Source organism: Atta cephalotes, assembly GCF_000143395.1.
Source record: "Atta cephalotes unplaced genomic scaffold scaffold00021, whole genome shotgun sequence".
NCBI lineage: Eukaryota > Metazoa > Arthropoda > Insecta > Hymenoptera > Formicidae > Atta > Atta cephalotes.
This window is the reverse complement of record NW_012130085.1, coordinates 4,560,736-4,577,416: the sequence shown is the minus strand read 5'-3', so window position 1 is coordinate 4,577,416 and position 16,681 is coordinate 4,560,736. Positions and strand designations below refer to the sequence as shown.

The following is a 16,681-nucleotide window of genomic DNA, read 5'->3' as shown; positions in this document are numbered from 1 at the left end:
GGAGGAGGAGAAGGAGGAGGAAGATGAGGGAAGAAAGAGAGAAGAGCGCGCACACGCATGTGTGTATGTGTGTCATCACGTATGTTGCGGAAATAATATAATAATTATTGATGCTTAAATTTCATGCATAATTTTATAAGCCTGAATATGTTATAGGCCTGTAATAATTATTATTAAAGTTGTGACTAATCGTTTTATGCGCGCAATTTTATCTTCTTTTATCTATTTTATCTATTTCTATTTAAATAAATAAATAAGTAAACATTTAACATGTCTATGTGTTAAATTAAATTAAACTGTTAATTTTAATCAATTTTAAATTATGTGATATTAGGAATATGTGATTTTAGGAATTTGATATTAGGTGTACAACTTTGCTTCCGCCGTTTTCCTATAGATGGCTTTAGAGGTAAGTGGTGGTCGAAATAAATAGATCATAGACGTCATACAATAAACTTGGGCATCTGTCAACATAACCCCATAGAAACATTAGTCAATTTGTGTCTGCATCATAAAGTTATTCTCGATTGAAAATGTCAGTTTACGAGCCAAATTCTCGTCATTTGCGGGAGGTTTTAATTTTTTGCTTCAATATGAAGAAATCTGCGGCTGAGGCTCATCGAATGCTCTCAAATATGGTGAGGCCGCTATTAGTGAAAGAACGTGTCGTGAGTGGTTTCAACGCTTCAAGAACGGTGATTTTGACGTCGAAGCATAGCGGTGGAAGAGAGAAGGTTTTCGAAGATGCAGAATTGGAGGCATTACTTGAGCAAGACTCATGTCAAAATCAAGAAGAATTGGCACGATCATTGAGAGTGACTCAACAAGTCATTTCAAAACGCCTCAAAGCCATGAGAATGATTCAGAAGCAAGGAAATTGGGTGCCGTACGAATTGAAGCCGAGAGCGTTTGTTTGCTTGTGAACAGCTGCTTGAAAGGCAAAGGCGGAAGGAATTTCTGCATCGCATTGTGACTGGGGACGAAAAATGGGTTCATTACGATAATCCCAAGCGCAGAAAATCATGGAGAATTCTCAGCCATGCTTCCATGTCGACGGCCAAACCGAATATTCACGGCTCCAAGGTCATGCTCTGTATTTGGTGGGACCAGCTCGGCGTAGTGTATTATGAACTGTTAAAACCGACTGAAACAATCACAGGCGATCGGTATCGAACGCAATTCATGCGTTTGAGCCAAGCATTGAAAGACAAACGCAACATACAACGAGAGACACGATAAAGTGATTTTACAGCTCGACTCCATGTTGTGAAAGTGATCAAGACATACTTGGAAATGTTGAAATGGGAAGTCCTACCCCACCCGCCGTATTCTCCAGACGTTGCTCCCTCTGACTATCACTTGTTTCGATCAATGGCACATGGCCTGGCTGACCAGCACTTCCGATCTTATGAAGAAGTAAAAAATTGGATCGATTCGTGGATAGCCTCAAAAGATGACCAGTTTTTTCGACGCGGGATTCGTACGCTACCCGAAAGATGGGAGAAAGTAGTGGCCAGCGATGGACAATACTTTGAATCATAAATGTATAACCAGTTTTTTACAATAAAGCCTCGAATTTCGGAAAAAAAACGGCGGAAGCAAAGTTGTACACCTATTTAATATTTGCATTATATCAAGTATTTTAATCGTTATTTCTTCATTCTTTTTCCAGAATATATATAAACGAAATTCTTTTGCCACTGTAATTGTAAATAGTAATTTTGCTATTAAACCATAATATAAAATTCTTTTAAACATATTCTCCCGATTTTATTATTGTCTCACAAATTAAAATGAATACACGACAGACGACTATGAGGATAAAATGTTTATGCAAATTTTATTGCATTCTTGAGTCGTAAATAAAAATTAGCCGGAAATTTTTTATCGTATTATTGAATTTTACATGAGAATATCTAGAATTCGCAATGCGAACATGTGATTACTACACTGGAATCTGCACTTTTTTGTGTATCTAATTGCTATTAAAGCATACTATACTCAGAAACACTTCCAAGTGATCGTGTGAGACTATTGGCCTTCGCACGATTCAAATTTGTTTTCTTGTTCGAGAGATATTTTTGCCATATAAGTCACGAGATTTGAGAATTGTTTACGTAAGCGGACAATAAAATAATTGCAAAACCTTCTAACAAACGTTGCGCGAGCACGATTGACATAATTATACTGTTCAAACTCCTTTTTTGGATAGTAAAAGGATGTCGTCATTATCAAGATTGAAAAATAAGCGGTTAAACAATGCTTATATATGTAGATATGTACTACCGAGAAACAACTCGATGCATCCCACATCAGACACTTTCAGACAATTATATCAATTCTTCTCAATTAATTACACGCTATCTTTACAGTAGTGCTTATATCATATTTCTGAAAAAAGAAGGCTTTCATCATTAACAAAAATCTTGTTCTAAAGAAAATTAATTTATGTCAAAATTGTATTGATAATTAATAAACTACTATTGTTTCCAAATTTTATATTATATAAAATAAGATTTTCGATGCTTGTTTTTCTTTAAAAATAATATTTTTATACCTATACCATTTATTTAGTTTTAACATCTATGAAAAAAATATAGAAATCTTGGAACTATAATATAAATATTTATTAAAAAATAATATACAAGTTTTAATATACAATCCACCGTCAAACTAAAGCGCGTCATTACTTTCGTGCGTTTCCGGTGCATTAACTACATTTCCTTCCTGCCTATTAATCACTCCTCGATGAAGACACAGCAATAGAATGAGAAGAAAAAACGGACGCCGAGCGTGTTAACTTCGCGATTGCATCGACCGAATGCCGCGTATTTTCATACGTTCGAGGGCATCTACGACTCTTCGAGCGTGTCGAGATCGTTCTCTTGACAAAACATATATACACCTCAGCACTGAGACTATCTTATACCTGAGACTATCTTATACCTGTAAGAATACGATCCGTCCGGCGCGGAATCTTGCGTTTGTCGCAGTATAGCGTAAAAAGGCCGGCCATAATAATTAGGATTGTAATATTGCGTCGGTGGAGTCGTGAATTTGTTGAACTGTGCGTACGCCATCGTCGTCAGACCGAGTAGTAATATCTGTAAAAATGATTAATCATGTGATGTCAGTTGAAAATTTATCATATTGAGTATTCTAATAGCGTTCCTACAATAAAGAATGCTCATAGTATACAGAATTATTTGACAGTCTGAAAGTCTTCTAGTTATAGAATAATTATATAATTCTCACTAATTATATATGTGTGTGTGTGTGTGTGTGTGTGTGTGTGTGTGCGCGCGTGTGCGTGTGCGTGTGTGTGTGTGTGTGTGTGTGTGTGTGTGTGTGTGTGTGTAATGATAACTTAGTCATAATTCACTTCTAATTAATTAACTAACAATACAGAGAAAATACAATTATTATAATTCACTCGTTATTTCGCATCTGAAACATTTAACTGATATTTGATATTAGATCAGTACTGCGGTAATAATATAATAAACATCGCGCGAAATAATATAATCTTATATATATTATTCATGCAAAAGGGTCTGTTAGATTGGTAGGTTGAGATGGATAGGTAGTTTGGTACGTAGAAGAATTTCGAGTTATTGTAAGAGCCGGCGCGGTTATGAATAATTATACGTTATTCCATGCGTCATAATCTTTGTCTCACGCTTGTCGGAGATTTCCTCCATTGTATTCGGAAAGTCGAAGAGAGTTAAGTGATTTGCGACACGACGCGCAATATTTTTCACGCGTGCTAATGAGAAAAAAATAACGATTAAAATAACCATAACGGATGCTGGAATCGATCCATGTAATGGTGCACGTGTAAGTTTCGTTTTCTGGATATCTTATTTTGATCACTTGCATAATATAATTATACTATACTGAGAGATAATATAGCATCAGATTTGCATGATATCTCGTAATGTATGTAATTATAACAATCATATTCGCCATTATTTTTTCGAAAATACTATAGTCGTTTGTGTGTGCTAAACGGAAGTGACGAAATCAATTCCGATAAAATCGTCTTTGTAACCAATACGTATGTAAGAACTTCTCCGATGCGAATAAAATGTGGGTTTATATAAATTCACACGTGCGCCGCGATTGGATAATCCAATTATCCACCTTTCGTGCCAAATCTTCTACGATAATCGATCGCCAAAGCGATCGTGAAATCTTTCTGTATCCAATTGTCATAATTTCATGATGCTCGACTAACTTTTCGATATCTTAAATACATTTAGCTAAATAAAAGACAATTTTTATAACACAAAATTTTATAAAATTTATTTCTATTAATCATGACTGTCACTAGTTTTGCTGCATTTATTCCCTTTCTAGCTAAATGCAGAACAATTTGTTGCAAAAATACATTCCTGAAATTTGTTTACGGCTGTAAATTAATAAAAAAAGAACAGAAATTATTGAAGAAGGTTATATTCGGTTAAATCGGGTGTTGATACTTAATAATTTTTGTGTATAATAAACTGTTACAATTTCCAATTCAAGCAAACTTTGCGCTGATTATTAATAAAAAAAGAATTAAATAAGATAATATTAAGTCGGATAATATTCTTTAGATCTCCATTGAGAACTATCAAATTGAATTTAAAAATCGAAAAAATTTGAATTGATAAAAAAATTCAGTCAATTTATATTACAATAAATATTTTAATTGCGATTATTATATGAAACAAAATTTTATTATATCCCGGTCAAAGATTTTAATTACAAATGCTATTGTTTATTGAATTGATATAATTATTATATAAATATATATATCCTAAATATATTTTTTTAATTAACATAATTATTAGAATATCAATTAGAAATGGAAATGCGATTAGTCATAACTTCCTGTTTTTAAAAGTTTTCCATTTTTAGTAATTATTTAAAAAATGACTGTGATTAATCGCGAAAGAGTGAATAAAATTAAGGGATACTCACAAGAATGTTCATGATAATTTTTAGAGTATTATCCAAAAGAGATAATTATTATTAGCGATTTGGTGCGCACTTGCGTGACGATGAATAATCACACTATGCGAAACACACTCAGACCTTCCAAAAAGCCACGTACGAAACTCTTGAGCTAACTGCAGTTAGAAACACGAGCTTAGCTGGCCACAGTGAGGCTTTATAGTCACCGAGACACTCTGCTTGTGCCCTCTTTTTGCCCCGCCATTTTCCGGAGGTTGAAGGCGAAAATGAATCTTGAATGTTACTCGCGTAATCTGCTAACTAAGCAAAGGGTAGTGGATGATGGTCGGGGCTTTCTAGTTAGATGATGGGGCTTTCTAGATAGGTAGGTGGTAATTGACGGTCCCCTTCGAGTACAATTCGTGCCTCATCTTTCGCACGTCCACGTGAGCATCTACGCCCACGTATCGCGATCCTTTGCAGGTATGTGCACAAGCTTATTAGATTACACACATGCACGTACTATATTTACGAATTAGATACAGTAGGCAGAAACTAGGAAACACGAAATTCAAAATAACACAAAATAATTATTTTAAAAATCGTATGCTAATGTAGAATGAGATATGATGCTTGTCTATTCGAATATTTATATTTACTTATTTTATATAGTAATCACAATATATAATACCACACCCAGAAAAGGATTCCTTTGATTCAAAGAAATGTTCTTTTGATACACGATTAAAGAAAAAAATTTCTTTGAATCGAACATATACCTTTTGCTACATTAGACTATGTTCAGATTTCCATCCGAATGTCACTCGAATCAGATATTACTTCAACTTTGTTGTTTACCGAACGTTAAACAAAGATGACATGACACTCAGGAAGCATTTTCTTTACGAAAAGAACATTCAATTTCGAGAATGTAAAAATATTGGTGTAAATTCGGATCATTAATTAATGATCAATATCGAAATAAGGGTCAACCTTGAAAAGAACTTTTATTAAGTTATTTTATAAAACTAATTAATCCAGTTTTATTGCTAAAATACATATTATTGATGATTATATTTCGAAATACACATGACAAAATTATAATTAAAAAAAAGTTTATAATTAAAAGAAATTCTTTCTCTTGATTTCGAGAATTAATTTTATGTTTCCAAGCGGTCACCCATCTTTAGCTGCATCCCCTATATATAGCGTGTTTGATTTTTGCGATCGTATGGGAAGTAATAAATCGGTTTTAAATTTTCGAAAATATCAATTTTAGAGATAATCCGCATAAAAGAAGATATGCTTAAACAAACAAAGCGATACCGAATTATTCTCAGATTCATATCTATCGATTCTTGGTAGCAGGATCAAAGAGCAGACGTCAAAATGATTAGGTAACTATCTGGGTTGTTATCTCTTTCTTGATATCAATCTTTTTCCTTTTTTATCTTTTCCATCAAAAATTAATCTATCCCCCCCTTTGTTGTTTCTCTTTATGGGTTTACAACAGTCATTTTAATTTGAAATGTATTTGTCAAACTATCTATTCACGATTTATTTCTTTGTCAACGATAATGGTTTGCTTGTTTCCTCCTCAGACTCAGATATGCGTTTAATTATTAATATTGTAAAATTTTATTTATTTAAGAACTTTTATATTATTACAATATTTTTATAATTAGACATTAAATATAATTAGACATTAAATAACAGTGACTCAATTGAGGAGAGCTGAGAGAATACAGTAAAAAAATGGATACGTAGCTCGTTCACAAAAATCTGAGATTTACCACATATTGACCAATATGAAGTATTATATAGTATGTACACTGAAGATGATTCGATGTGAATCGAAACTTAATTGTGATTTTAAATAAAGAATATATCGTAAAATGTTAAATTTATAGCACGATAATGTCCTGCTTGGCTCGTAATCCTTTTTTAATTAGTGTTTTGTTTTTAAAATGTCTTTGTATTAAAAAAATTTTATTAAAGAAGCTTACATCTTCCATTTCGCAAAATGGTGGCGAATCATTAAGGTTAGCAAATTCATTAAGATATGTCTCAATGGATGTTTAAACGTAGGTTATCACAATTAATAATATTATATATTAATATTATAATATAATATTAATATATTAATAATATTATAAATATAAATAATATTATATATTAATATTATAATAATATTATATATATTTATTAACTATAAGCTAGAAAAAGATAATGACATAATGATAATAAATAAATTTATTCGTCACAATTTAAAGATTATATGTAATCGACATTAAAAATTTTGATATCGACATTGAAATAATTTTGGATGTCGATATCAAAAGTTACATCTAACCACACTTCTATAAATAATTATCGACTCCATGTTTGAAAACAGAGCCATATTTATGTTTACTCATTCAATAATAACGTTAGTGTTTTCATATAAATTTATGCGATATTCACAGACAGAATAATGTGTAAATTAAAACAAGGACAGTTTAGAATCAGATTCATCTTCTTCTTCTATCATATTGAGTCAGTAGTCTAGTTATAAAAGTTTGTGCACTAACCGATACTTAATTAAGGGCTTCTTTCATCAACTTCTAGTTCAATTAATCAATAATCAACTCGCAGAAATGTCAACAACATAGTTTAATGTATCAGAACGTCTCTTCTCTTTTTCTCTTCTGAGACAAACTGTGTTTAGTTCTCACGTTGGCAATCGTGATGATTGAGTTAATCATCGATTAATCGGAGTTGGTGAAAGAGGTCCTAAGAGAAATCATTTTATACGGATAACCAAAATTATTTTGTTGATATGTGATTAACAAAAAAATGTTCTTTTTTATTTAAAAATTGTTTTGTTCTAAAATTTGGTTAGAACAACAAAATTTTTGTTTTTTAACCAAATTTTTCATCGTTTTAAGAATAACCAAATTTAAAAAAACGAATAATTAGAGCATTGGGATCTTGAGATATTAAACAAATAAATAAAAAAAAATATAAATAAATAAAAAAAAACAGGCAATTAAGAGCCTTAATTACGCGGTAATTGGTGCAATTATCTTATAAACATATATTTCAATTATATATTTTACATAAATATAAAAACTGAACGTTTCGGCTTAATTCGAGTCCTCCTTGCATAACAATTCTTGATAACCATCCGATATTTGTACATCCAAGAAATCGGGTGTAACAAAGAAGTCTCACAGATTACCAAACCTTGGTTATTCTCTAAATCAAATTTTCGTTAAAATACTAAATTTTAATTAGAACAATACAATTTCTTAATGAAAAAGTAAGAAAGTTTTTGTTAGTTACATATCCACAATATTTTAGTTGTACGTACAAAATGATTTTTCTCAATATAGATCCAACTTAATATCCAAGTTAATATTCGGATCACACTCAACTGACACTCAATTATTTGACGGTAATACCGAAAATGATACTCAAAAGGTTATGCCCAAGTATTTGAGAGTAACACTCGACATGACACCAAAATCAATGGTAAATCTTAAATTAACACTCAAAATCAATTAACACATCAACAGTTAACACCAAAAAAATATGTATTTTTTATAAGGGCCAGGTGGGAATTTGAACATACTTTTGATTAGATAAAACAGTATCGAGTCGAATCCTACTTTTTTGTCTATCTTAAAAATTTACCTTACTGAAGGAGAATTAAAACTGTTATTTACTCACTACTATACGCTCCGATTAACTTGATCGATCGAAATTTCAGTATTGCCAATTGCAAAGAAATATTTTGACAACTGTGAAGAACAATATATATCATTAAAATAATTATAATAATTAATTTTGCGTACTTTAGTATCATACACATGCGGCAATAACAATTATTAAATTTTCTTGGTTCTTTGCAATGCCGCAAAAAAATCAGCCGCTCAAGTTAACCGGAGTCAGTAAGATTGATCCTTGGATTAGCCCTATCTCAGATTATTATGTACGTCAAAAGCGAAAAAATTACATAATACAAATTCTTACAAAATATTTTAATATGAAAATATGTTTCAATAAAACAAGTTATGATTGACAGGTCTGCCTTAAAATATACAGAAACTCTTTTTTTATATGATTAATTAGGAATTACGCACAAAGCGCATTCATTTGTTACTCACTCCTTGTTATTCACTGAAGAATAAGGAAAGATAAAATGACCTCATGCGCTTTATACGTAATTCGGAACGCATTCTTAATAAACGATACATATCTGAAAAGAATTATGCAATCTAAACCGAAATGGACTATCTTCATAATTATGATAATCTGTCAAATTAGTAATATGTAGAAAGAAATTTAATTTATATATATATATATATATATATATATATATATATAAATTTAATTTTTCACAGAAACGAGAAGATAGTTTTCAATATATTTTATAAGTTTTTTCTATCGATTGCAATGCTATTTCATTGAAAATTTTTATTCAAATATAACTGACAAGAATTTTTATAGTGTTTTCTAGCTTCTAACACCAATATTTGAGACATTAAGTGAATGGATTTTGGAAATATGATATTTGAAGCGTAAAAAGTAAATGAGATTTTTTTGGTGAAAAATATATTTGTGAATTTAATAAAGTTTTTCTTTTAATATCTTCGTATTCTATAATTATTCTGTAGTCAGTAATGTTAGAGCAAATGTGATTCAGATGCGCCCGAGATGATTATTGCAACGATGTACGCAACCCGTGATTAGAATTATTATTATTAAAAGTTATAGGTACACGAGCAGCTACAATAAATTCCTACAATTGCTTGGGAAGGAACGATTTATAATATTTCTATCATTTCTATCATTTTTCTATCAGAATATCGAATAAATGAGTGTAATCGAAGGACTGAATATTTTATTCTTCTCAAATAATTCCGTGTAACTGTCAGATCACGAACTCTTACTCTATCTTTTGGTCCCGTTAGATTACATCACGTACTTACTCTTACTTGGTTCATTCCTAAGTTCTATTGTACAATCTGCCGTAAAAATTTTTGTTAAAGATTAAGATTAATCCTTGACTTGTGTCCTCTGATAGATACTAAATTTATCCTAAAATCATGCCATCGATTGTCCTGCATTCTATGAAATCTATATATAAAAATAAAATTCTAAGAGAAACTTAATTAGCACATAGATAAAAACTAATTAGATAGATTTAAGTATAAAGATTGCAAAGTGGACCATACCCGAAGAAGAACAAGTAATGGCGTAACAAATCTAAGACTTCGTATTTGATAGGAGCAAGATGCTGCACGCTACGAGCAAGGCGGAGATGTTTCGATCTCGGTAAGGAATGCTTACCTTACTCTCTTTCAGAGATGTAAATCCGCGGGCGGATTATACCTCCTCTTAAGTATACCTGAAGTATACTTGCAGCAGCATAACTGGCAGATTATTCGCTTCTTCTAGCTTTCGCTCCACTGTTCCCGGCCACACAATAAAACCAGTGTTTCTCGCGAGAAGAGCAGTTTTTAATGTCAAGGTGTTGTCTTTTGTTGAGCTCTGCGGTACTTTCTGCGCTCTCGAATCAGAGTTAGGCGAGGAAGAGGCGCGTCGTCATATTATAAATACGAGCACGTTGTCGAAATATTTTAACAGAAAATCATCTAATGTTCTGCTTAACAAATTAAATATCAGATATACACAAATTTATGAAAATACTTCACGAGCGTCACATTAAATATTGCTTCGATAAAATTTTCATTGGAAACAAAGAAAAAGATTTATATAACAATTAGAATCTTAATGAAACTAGTCTAAATGTAATAATTAATGTATATTTAATTTTTTTTATATTTAAATAACTATTTATGTATTTATATTTAAAATTATGTGCGCATGTATAATCATGTATATAATCATAAGTATAATTATGTATATATCTTTTTTGAACATAGTAGCAGTTAGCGAAAACAAGTGAATTCACGATATCGTATCATTTTCCATAGAGATCCGGGAAAAAATATTTTATATTATATAATCATATTAATCATATAAATGATTATATAGAATTATGTATAAAAAATGTTCATAATTAATATATATTAATGAGAAAAATGAAAGCCATAAAATTAATTAATCCAGTTTTATTGAATGTTTATTTATATTATAATATTTATTTGTAATACTAAAATGAGTATTATTTATTAGTATATCTTATTTATATTCCAGAATATATATGACTATCCAGAATATATATGAATAAATTAACATAAAAAATGTTTCGGAAATTAATTTCATGGTAATCATAAACAGTCATCTATTTTAAGCTGTACCTCATCTAGCTCAACCTCTGCAATCGTACAGGAAGTGCTTCAATGATCTATCCTGAATGTTAATAGATGAATAACTATGACATCTAGTCATAGATCATCCTAGCAGTATCGCAGCAATTGCAATGTTCCAACAATATTGCAGTAACGTTGTAACAATATTGTTTAAGTATCGAAATAATCCTATTTTTTATATATAATTATAGTATAAAAAGCTATGTATAAAAACGCTACGTATAAATATAATTGTATATATAATTAAATTATATTTATGTATTATACAATATTTCTTATTATAACTCAGTGAAAAATTTTTTTATATTTTATATAATTATATAATTTAATATAATTATATATAAATATAAATAATTATAATATATGGAATTTTTGTCCCGGGAATACAAACTGTTTTATTGAGGAGTGAGATTAATAATTCATGTTGCCGTAATTCACGTTTTATTAGAAGCGTAATCTTCTTCATACTAAACAATGCAACAATTCTCGCTTGCAGAATGCTAAACATTAAGACAAAAGAAAGGGTGGGCTCGTTCGGCGTCAGTATAAGATAGAATTCATCCTCGATGTACTTGAGTTTGTAAATAAAAAGATCGTTATTGTTTGATTGTGGACTTGCCCTAGAATGCGGTGCAAATCCGGATTTTATTGTAACGTGAGTTAAGAGATAATATATATTGATGATGAGAGATATTGTTATGCACACAAAAAGTATATACGAAAATATATGTTTAAAATGCCATGTACAGAACATCTAAGAACATCTAAGTAATGTAATTAATATCATGCAAAATTAATAGAGATTAAATTAATAATTAATATCTAAATCGAAAAAATTTAAACAAATTACAAATATTTTCTGAATGTTTTGGATTCTATTAATTTTTATAAGTCTATTTGATTTTACTACCAACGAAATACTATTAAAGCCGACATTCTTACGAGAGAGTTCATATTCCTATTGAGATTTAAGTGATTAAGAGTAACAAACTGATAATATACAATAGTACTAATTTTATAATTTATTAATTTCGTAGACTGTATTTAAAACTCAATAATAATAATACTCGATTTTTATTAAAAATTATGATTTTAATATTATCATTCGAGTTTGATTACAGTAAAGATGATAACTGACAAAAATTGTACTGTAGACAAAAATTGTAATTTTGCAGTAATAAATAAGATATTAGCATTATAAGTATGCATATATACATATTTATAAAACATTTATATAATAAAAATTCATTAATTTAATGATAAATTATCCAAATGTTTATGTTAATAATCTCTATTTTATATCAATTGTTGATAATGTCAGTGTTCTTCAATTACCTCCAGACCCTCGAGGCCTTTTTTGTATGGATAAAAATTTGCCTAGAGTCTTTAATAGTAGGTCACCACATCGGTGATTCTATATACATATTTAACACATTAAAATCTTTGAACAATATAAAAAAGAAGATTCAATAAAATTTTTGGGCTATTGCTTGGAAAAATGATTATTATTCAAAACTAATTTTTTAGTGCAATTTTATTGATTCACACGTGATTCACAATTATTCGACATGTAAGTAAGATAAAAAAGAAAAATGCTATTAAATTAAGTGGTGCGCTTCGGAAATATTGTCATTTTTCATTATTTTTAATATCTTGAAAACAACATAAAATACGAAAAATTTTTATAGGAGAATAAATTTCCTATCGATTTTTTTATAGAATTTTATAGAATTTTATAGAATTTTATTTAAGGTATTTTTTATAGAAAAATTTTTATCATAAATCCAAAATAAAAAAAGAAAACAGAAGAAAAAATAGTGAAAATTTGTAAAAATTTTCAATTCTTATTTTTTTTGGCGTATAACTTTTTTTCTGTCAGTCCAACTTGCGTTAACGATATCTCTCACCATTAAAAAAAAGTCTTGTTTAAGAACTCATTTTTTTCGTTGCAATGTTTGTGCTTTATTCTCTTATAACGATAAAAGCGTTTGAATAGAAAAAAATGTTATTATATATAATTATATGCTGAAAAATAAGAATTGAAAATTTTCGCAAATTTCCGCTATTTTTTCTTCTCCTATTTTGAGTTTATTATATCAAAAAAAATCTTTCTTTATACTTAATTGATAGAAAATTTAATTTTCTACAAAAAAAGAGCTATTGGAGTTTTTTCTTATTTTGCATCATTTTCGAGATATATTAAAAATAATGAAAAATATTTGTTAATATCTGAAACACACTATGTATGAATCATGCTATGTAAGATTGCACTAAAGAATTAATTCTTTTTAAAAACCCTCATGCAATAGCCTATTTGCTATCTACATATTTTCTCTATATTGTAAGATTTGCACAATGGGTGATTATAGTATTTTCTCAAATTTCGCAGAAAACATCAGTAAAGGGTATTCGCAATTCCATTCGCCTACGTTCCGCAGGCATTTATGTCTCCGTCGATGTCTCACGTGTAATTAAAGATATCATATACATCATATATAAAGATATCATTGATAAAATAGAAAACAAATCCTGAGAAATTGACCTCTACATACCGTTGTTTTCGTTACACCTACGCACATATGTATTGTAAGACCAACATGGTGAGACTTTATGTCGAAACTGCAAATATCATCATTATCAACGTGTTTCGAAAATACAAATGTGTACACGATTTTTCTTCTCTCATTCTAATTTAAGTACCGCTTGTCAAACTGAATCATGTAGCGCTGCAACTTATTCTAGTCTCTGTTTTGTATTCGCATGTCTTTGTTTAATTCAATTTATTGCTCAGCCGCATCTTTATGTGGTCTCTTCGTCATTAATAATATCTTTTTTATGTACTTGGCATATGTTTTTTTCTTTTTTTGAGGTATATTATATAAAAAACCAGTAATGAATTTAAAATGACCATTTGGCGATGCCACAAGTTGCTGTAGCAGATAAAACAACAACAAAAAAAAAGAAAAGAGACAATTTGCATTTGGGCTTTGAACACTGTAATCTAATGAGCTGCCAATGGTGGCTGTGGATTTTCAAATTCCTCCAAATAAAATTCTTACATAACATTTAAAAAAATCTGAATCAAAAACCCGATTAAAAATCAGGAAAAAGTTTTCGATTCGATTATGGTTCTGGTCCTGCACAATATTTCAGTTCGTTTTTCGGCTTCAGTTCGATCTTAATTCCCGATTACTTTAACAAGACCTGAAATCTCCCATTTTAATGATTTGTAAATTAATTTTTTTGAAATCTAATATACATAAATTTTATTATACTATTATAATTTATTATACTCATTGTATTATCTTTTTTTATGTATTATGATAGATAATTATACACTTATAACTATTACTAAAAAAGGACGAAATCTAAAATGATTATCGTAAAAGGATTAGAACCGAAACCGAAATCGAAATCGGAACTGAAATCGAAAAATTGGGTATAGCTTCGGACTCAAATTTTGATCCGAATTTCTGGTAGCAATATATTTATTATTTAACTAAAGATATTTTTTTTATCAACAATTATTTCTTCAATTGTGAACATTTTTATTTTAAGTTATTGAATTATTAAGCTAATATCGATTAATGCTATATTTATTACATGTTATGTGAAACGCATTACCAGTAATAAAATCGAGATAGCTTGCAAGATAAAAATAGATGATTTTCTTTGCGTGCCATTATGAGATGGATATCACACAAAAAACAAGGTATTATCAATTTTTGCGATCTCACTCGTTGTTTTCTACGTAATGTCATAGTAAGATATACCAATAAGCACAAAAACTGTTGCCACTTTATTAACAAACGATGCGCGCCGTAATATTCGTGAGATTTCCTAAGAAATATTTTCTTTGTTGATTGAAATAGTATCGCATAATACGATAGAGGATTTATGTATTAAGAGAATTTTATTACGTCGCGTTTGAAAATTACATCTATATCGATGTTAATCAACGCTAATTGCGTTTCTCACGAAAGGATAATAAACAGTGTTGTATAAATGATACTGCTGCAATTAATCATGTTATTATTATTGCCATTAAAACGGCACTTTTATTATCAAAGATCTATTGCAGAATGTTTTTAAAATATTATAATTTCTTGCCAAATAATTATATATTATATGTATATTTATATTCAATTTTTGAAATATTTTTATACACAACTCTGTTCAAGCATAGATAAGCTATGTACTAAGCACAGTTTAATGTGTAGCTTTCCTGATGCGATTCCTATAATTCATAATAGCTCGCAACAATGTAACAATAGATCTATAAAACATCATAATAATTCATCGAGTATAACACTATAGCCTTGATATTAAATGTGGGCGATAATGATTTTTGTTATCTTGATATTTATTATCTTGAATATTAATATTTATCGTTCGCGCCTACGTCTTTTTCTTTGTCGTTCAGTCTACCGTCGTGTATTTTTTTTCCTGATTCCAAAACAGTCATATCGATTCGCAAAATGTAACATATGAGTTCTTTGAAAGATGCTAATTTCCCGAGAGAAATCGCGAAAACATCTTTGTTTAGATCACGTAGATAAGTCATATTTTTTTATTCGAGTATCCGCAGCTATTTCTATTTGCTCCACCTTCGTAAATAAAAACTGCGGTCATCTGCATGTCGCCGAAATTGTTGAAACTGGCATGATGGTGTAATCGTGATGATTATACACATTATGTAAGAATAAATGCCAAGGTTTCCTAGCCAGAAATATCTGGCGCGCATATATATAAGAAAACATTGTAAAATATCTTGTTGTGTCCTTCCTACAGATCTGCGGAATCTGCGGAATCTATATGACCTAGAGAGCTATTTTATAAATTGAAAATAACGTATGCAAAGAATGCGACGTGTTTAATCAACTAATCGTACATGAAATTAAATTACAATCAATCTTTATAAATCCCTTTCCTCCTGTTGGTTTTTATACTGTTATTATTATGTTTGTATGTTAAATTATTATATTTGAATAAAATTCTAGATGGAAATAGTCATGATTGTCTGGAAAAATAATATACCTAATTTTTTCTTATCATATTATTATTTTATTTCTATTATAACGGAAAGAACAGTTTTGCTTACGTATACCTAAAGATTTAGCTAAATACAGGCTTCAAAAATAATTTTTTTTTATTAGACTATCAAAATAATTAGAGTAGAACGTTTAAAATTTTTTTGCAACATTGTTCATACTTGAAATTTTTGCATAATTATTTTAATAGTCCAATAAAATTATTTTGTATCTAATTAAAATGTTAGAATTTCAACAAAATCGTTCTTTCCGTAAATTAATAAATAAAAGTTGAACAAATGCATCATAAAAATGATACTTTTGATTTTATTATGTTCTACGCAACAAAGTTTTAGTCAATTTATTGGGTCAACAAATGAATACGCCGAAAAA

General features: G+C 29.6%; 1 protein-coding gene across 1 annotated transcript in view; it reads right to left on the bottom strand.

The window, feature by feature from the left end:
• The window catches only part of LOC105619416 (endocuticle structural glycoprotein SgAbd-1-like), a 6,534-nt gene extending 1,557 nt beyond the window's left edge, over positions 1-4,977 (bottom strand). The window contains exons 1-2 of the mRNA XM_012200937.1: positions 4,966-4,977; positions 2,947-3,104 (exon numbers count right to left, since the gene is read on the bottom strand). Coding sequence (XP_012056327.1) covers positions 2,947-3,104; positions 4,966-4,977 — 170 coding nt within the window. The remainder of the gene's footprint in view (positions 1-2,946; positions 3,105-4,965) is intronic.
• Positions 4,978-16,681: the final 11,704 nt, after the last annotated feature.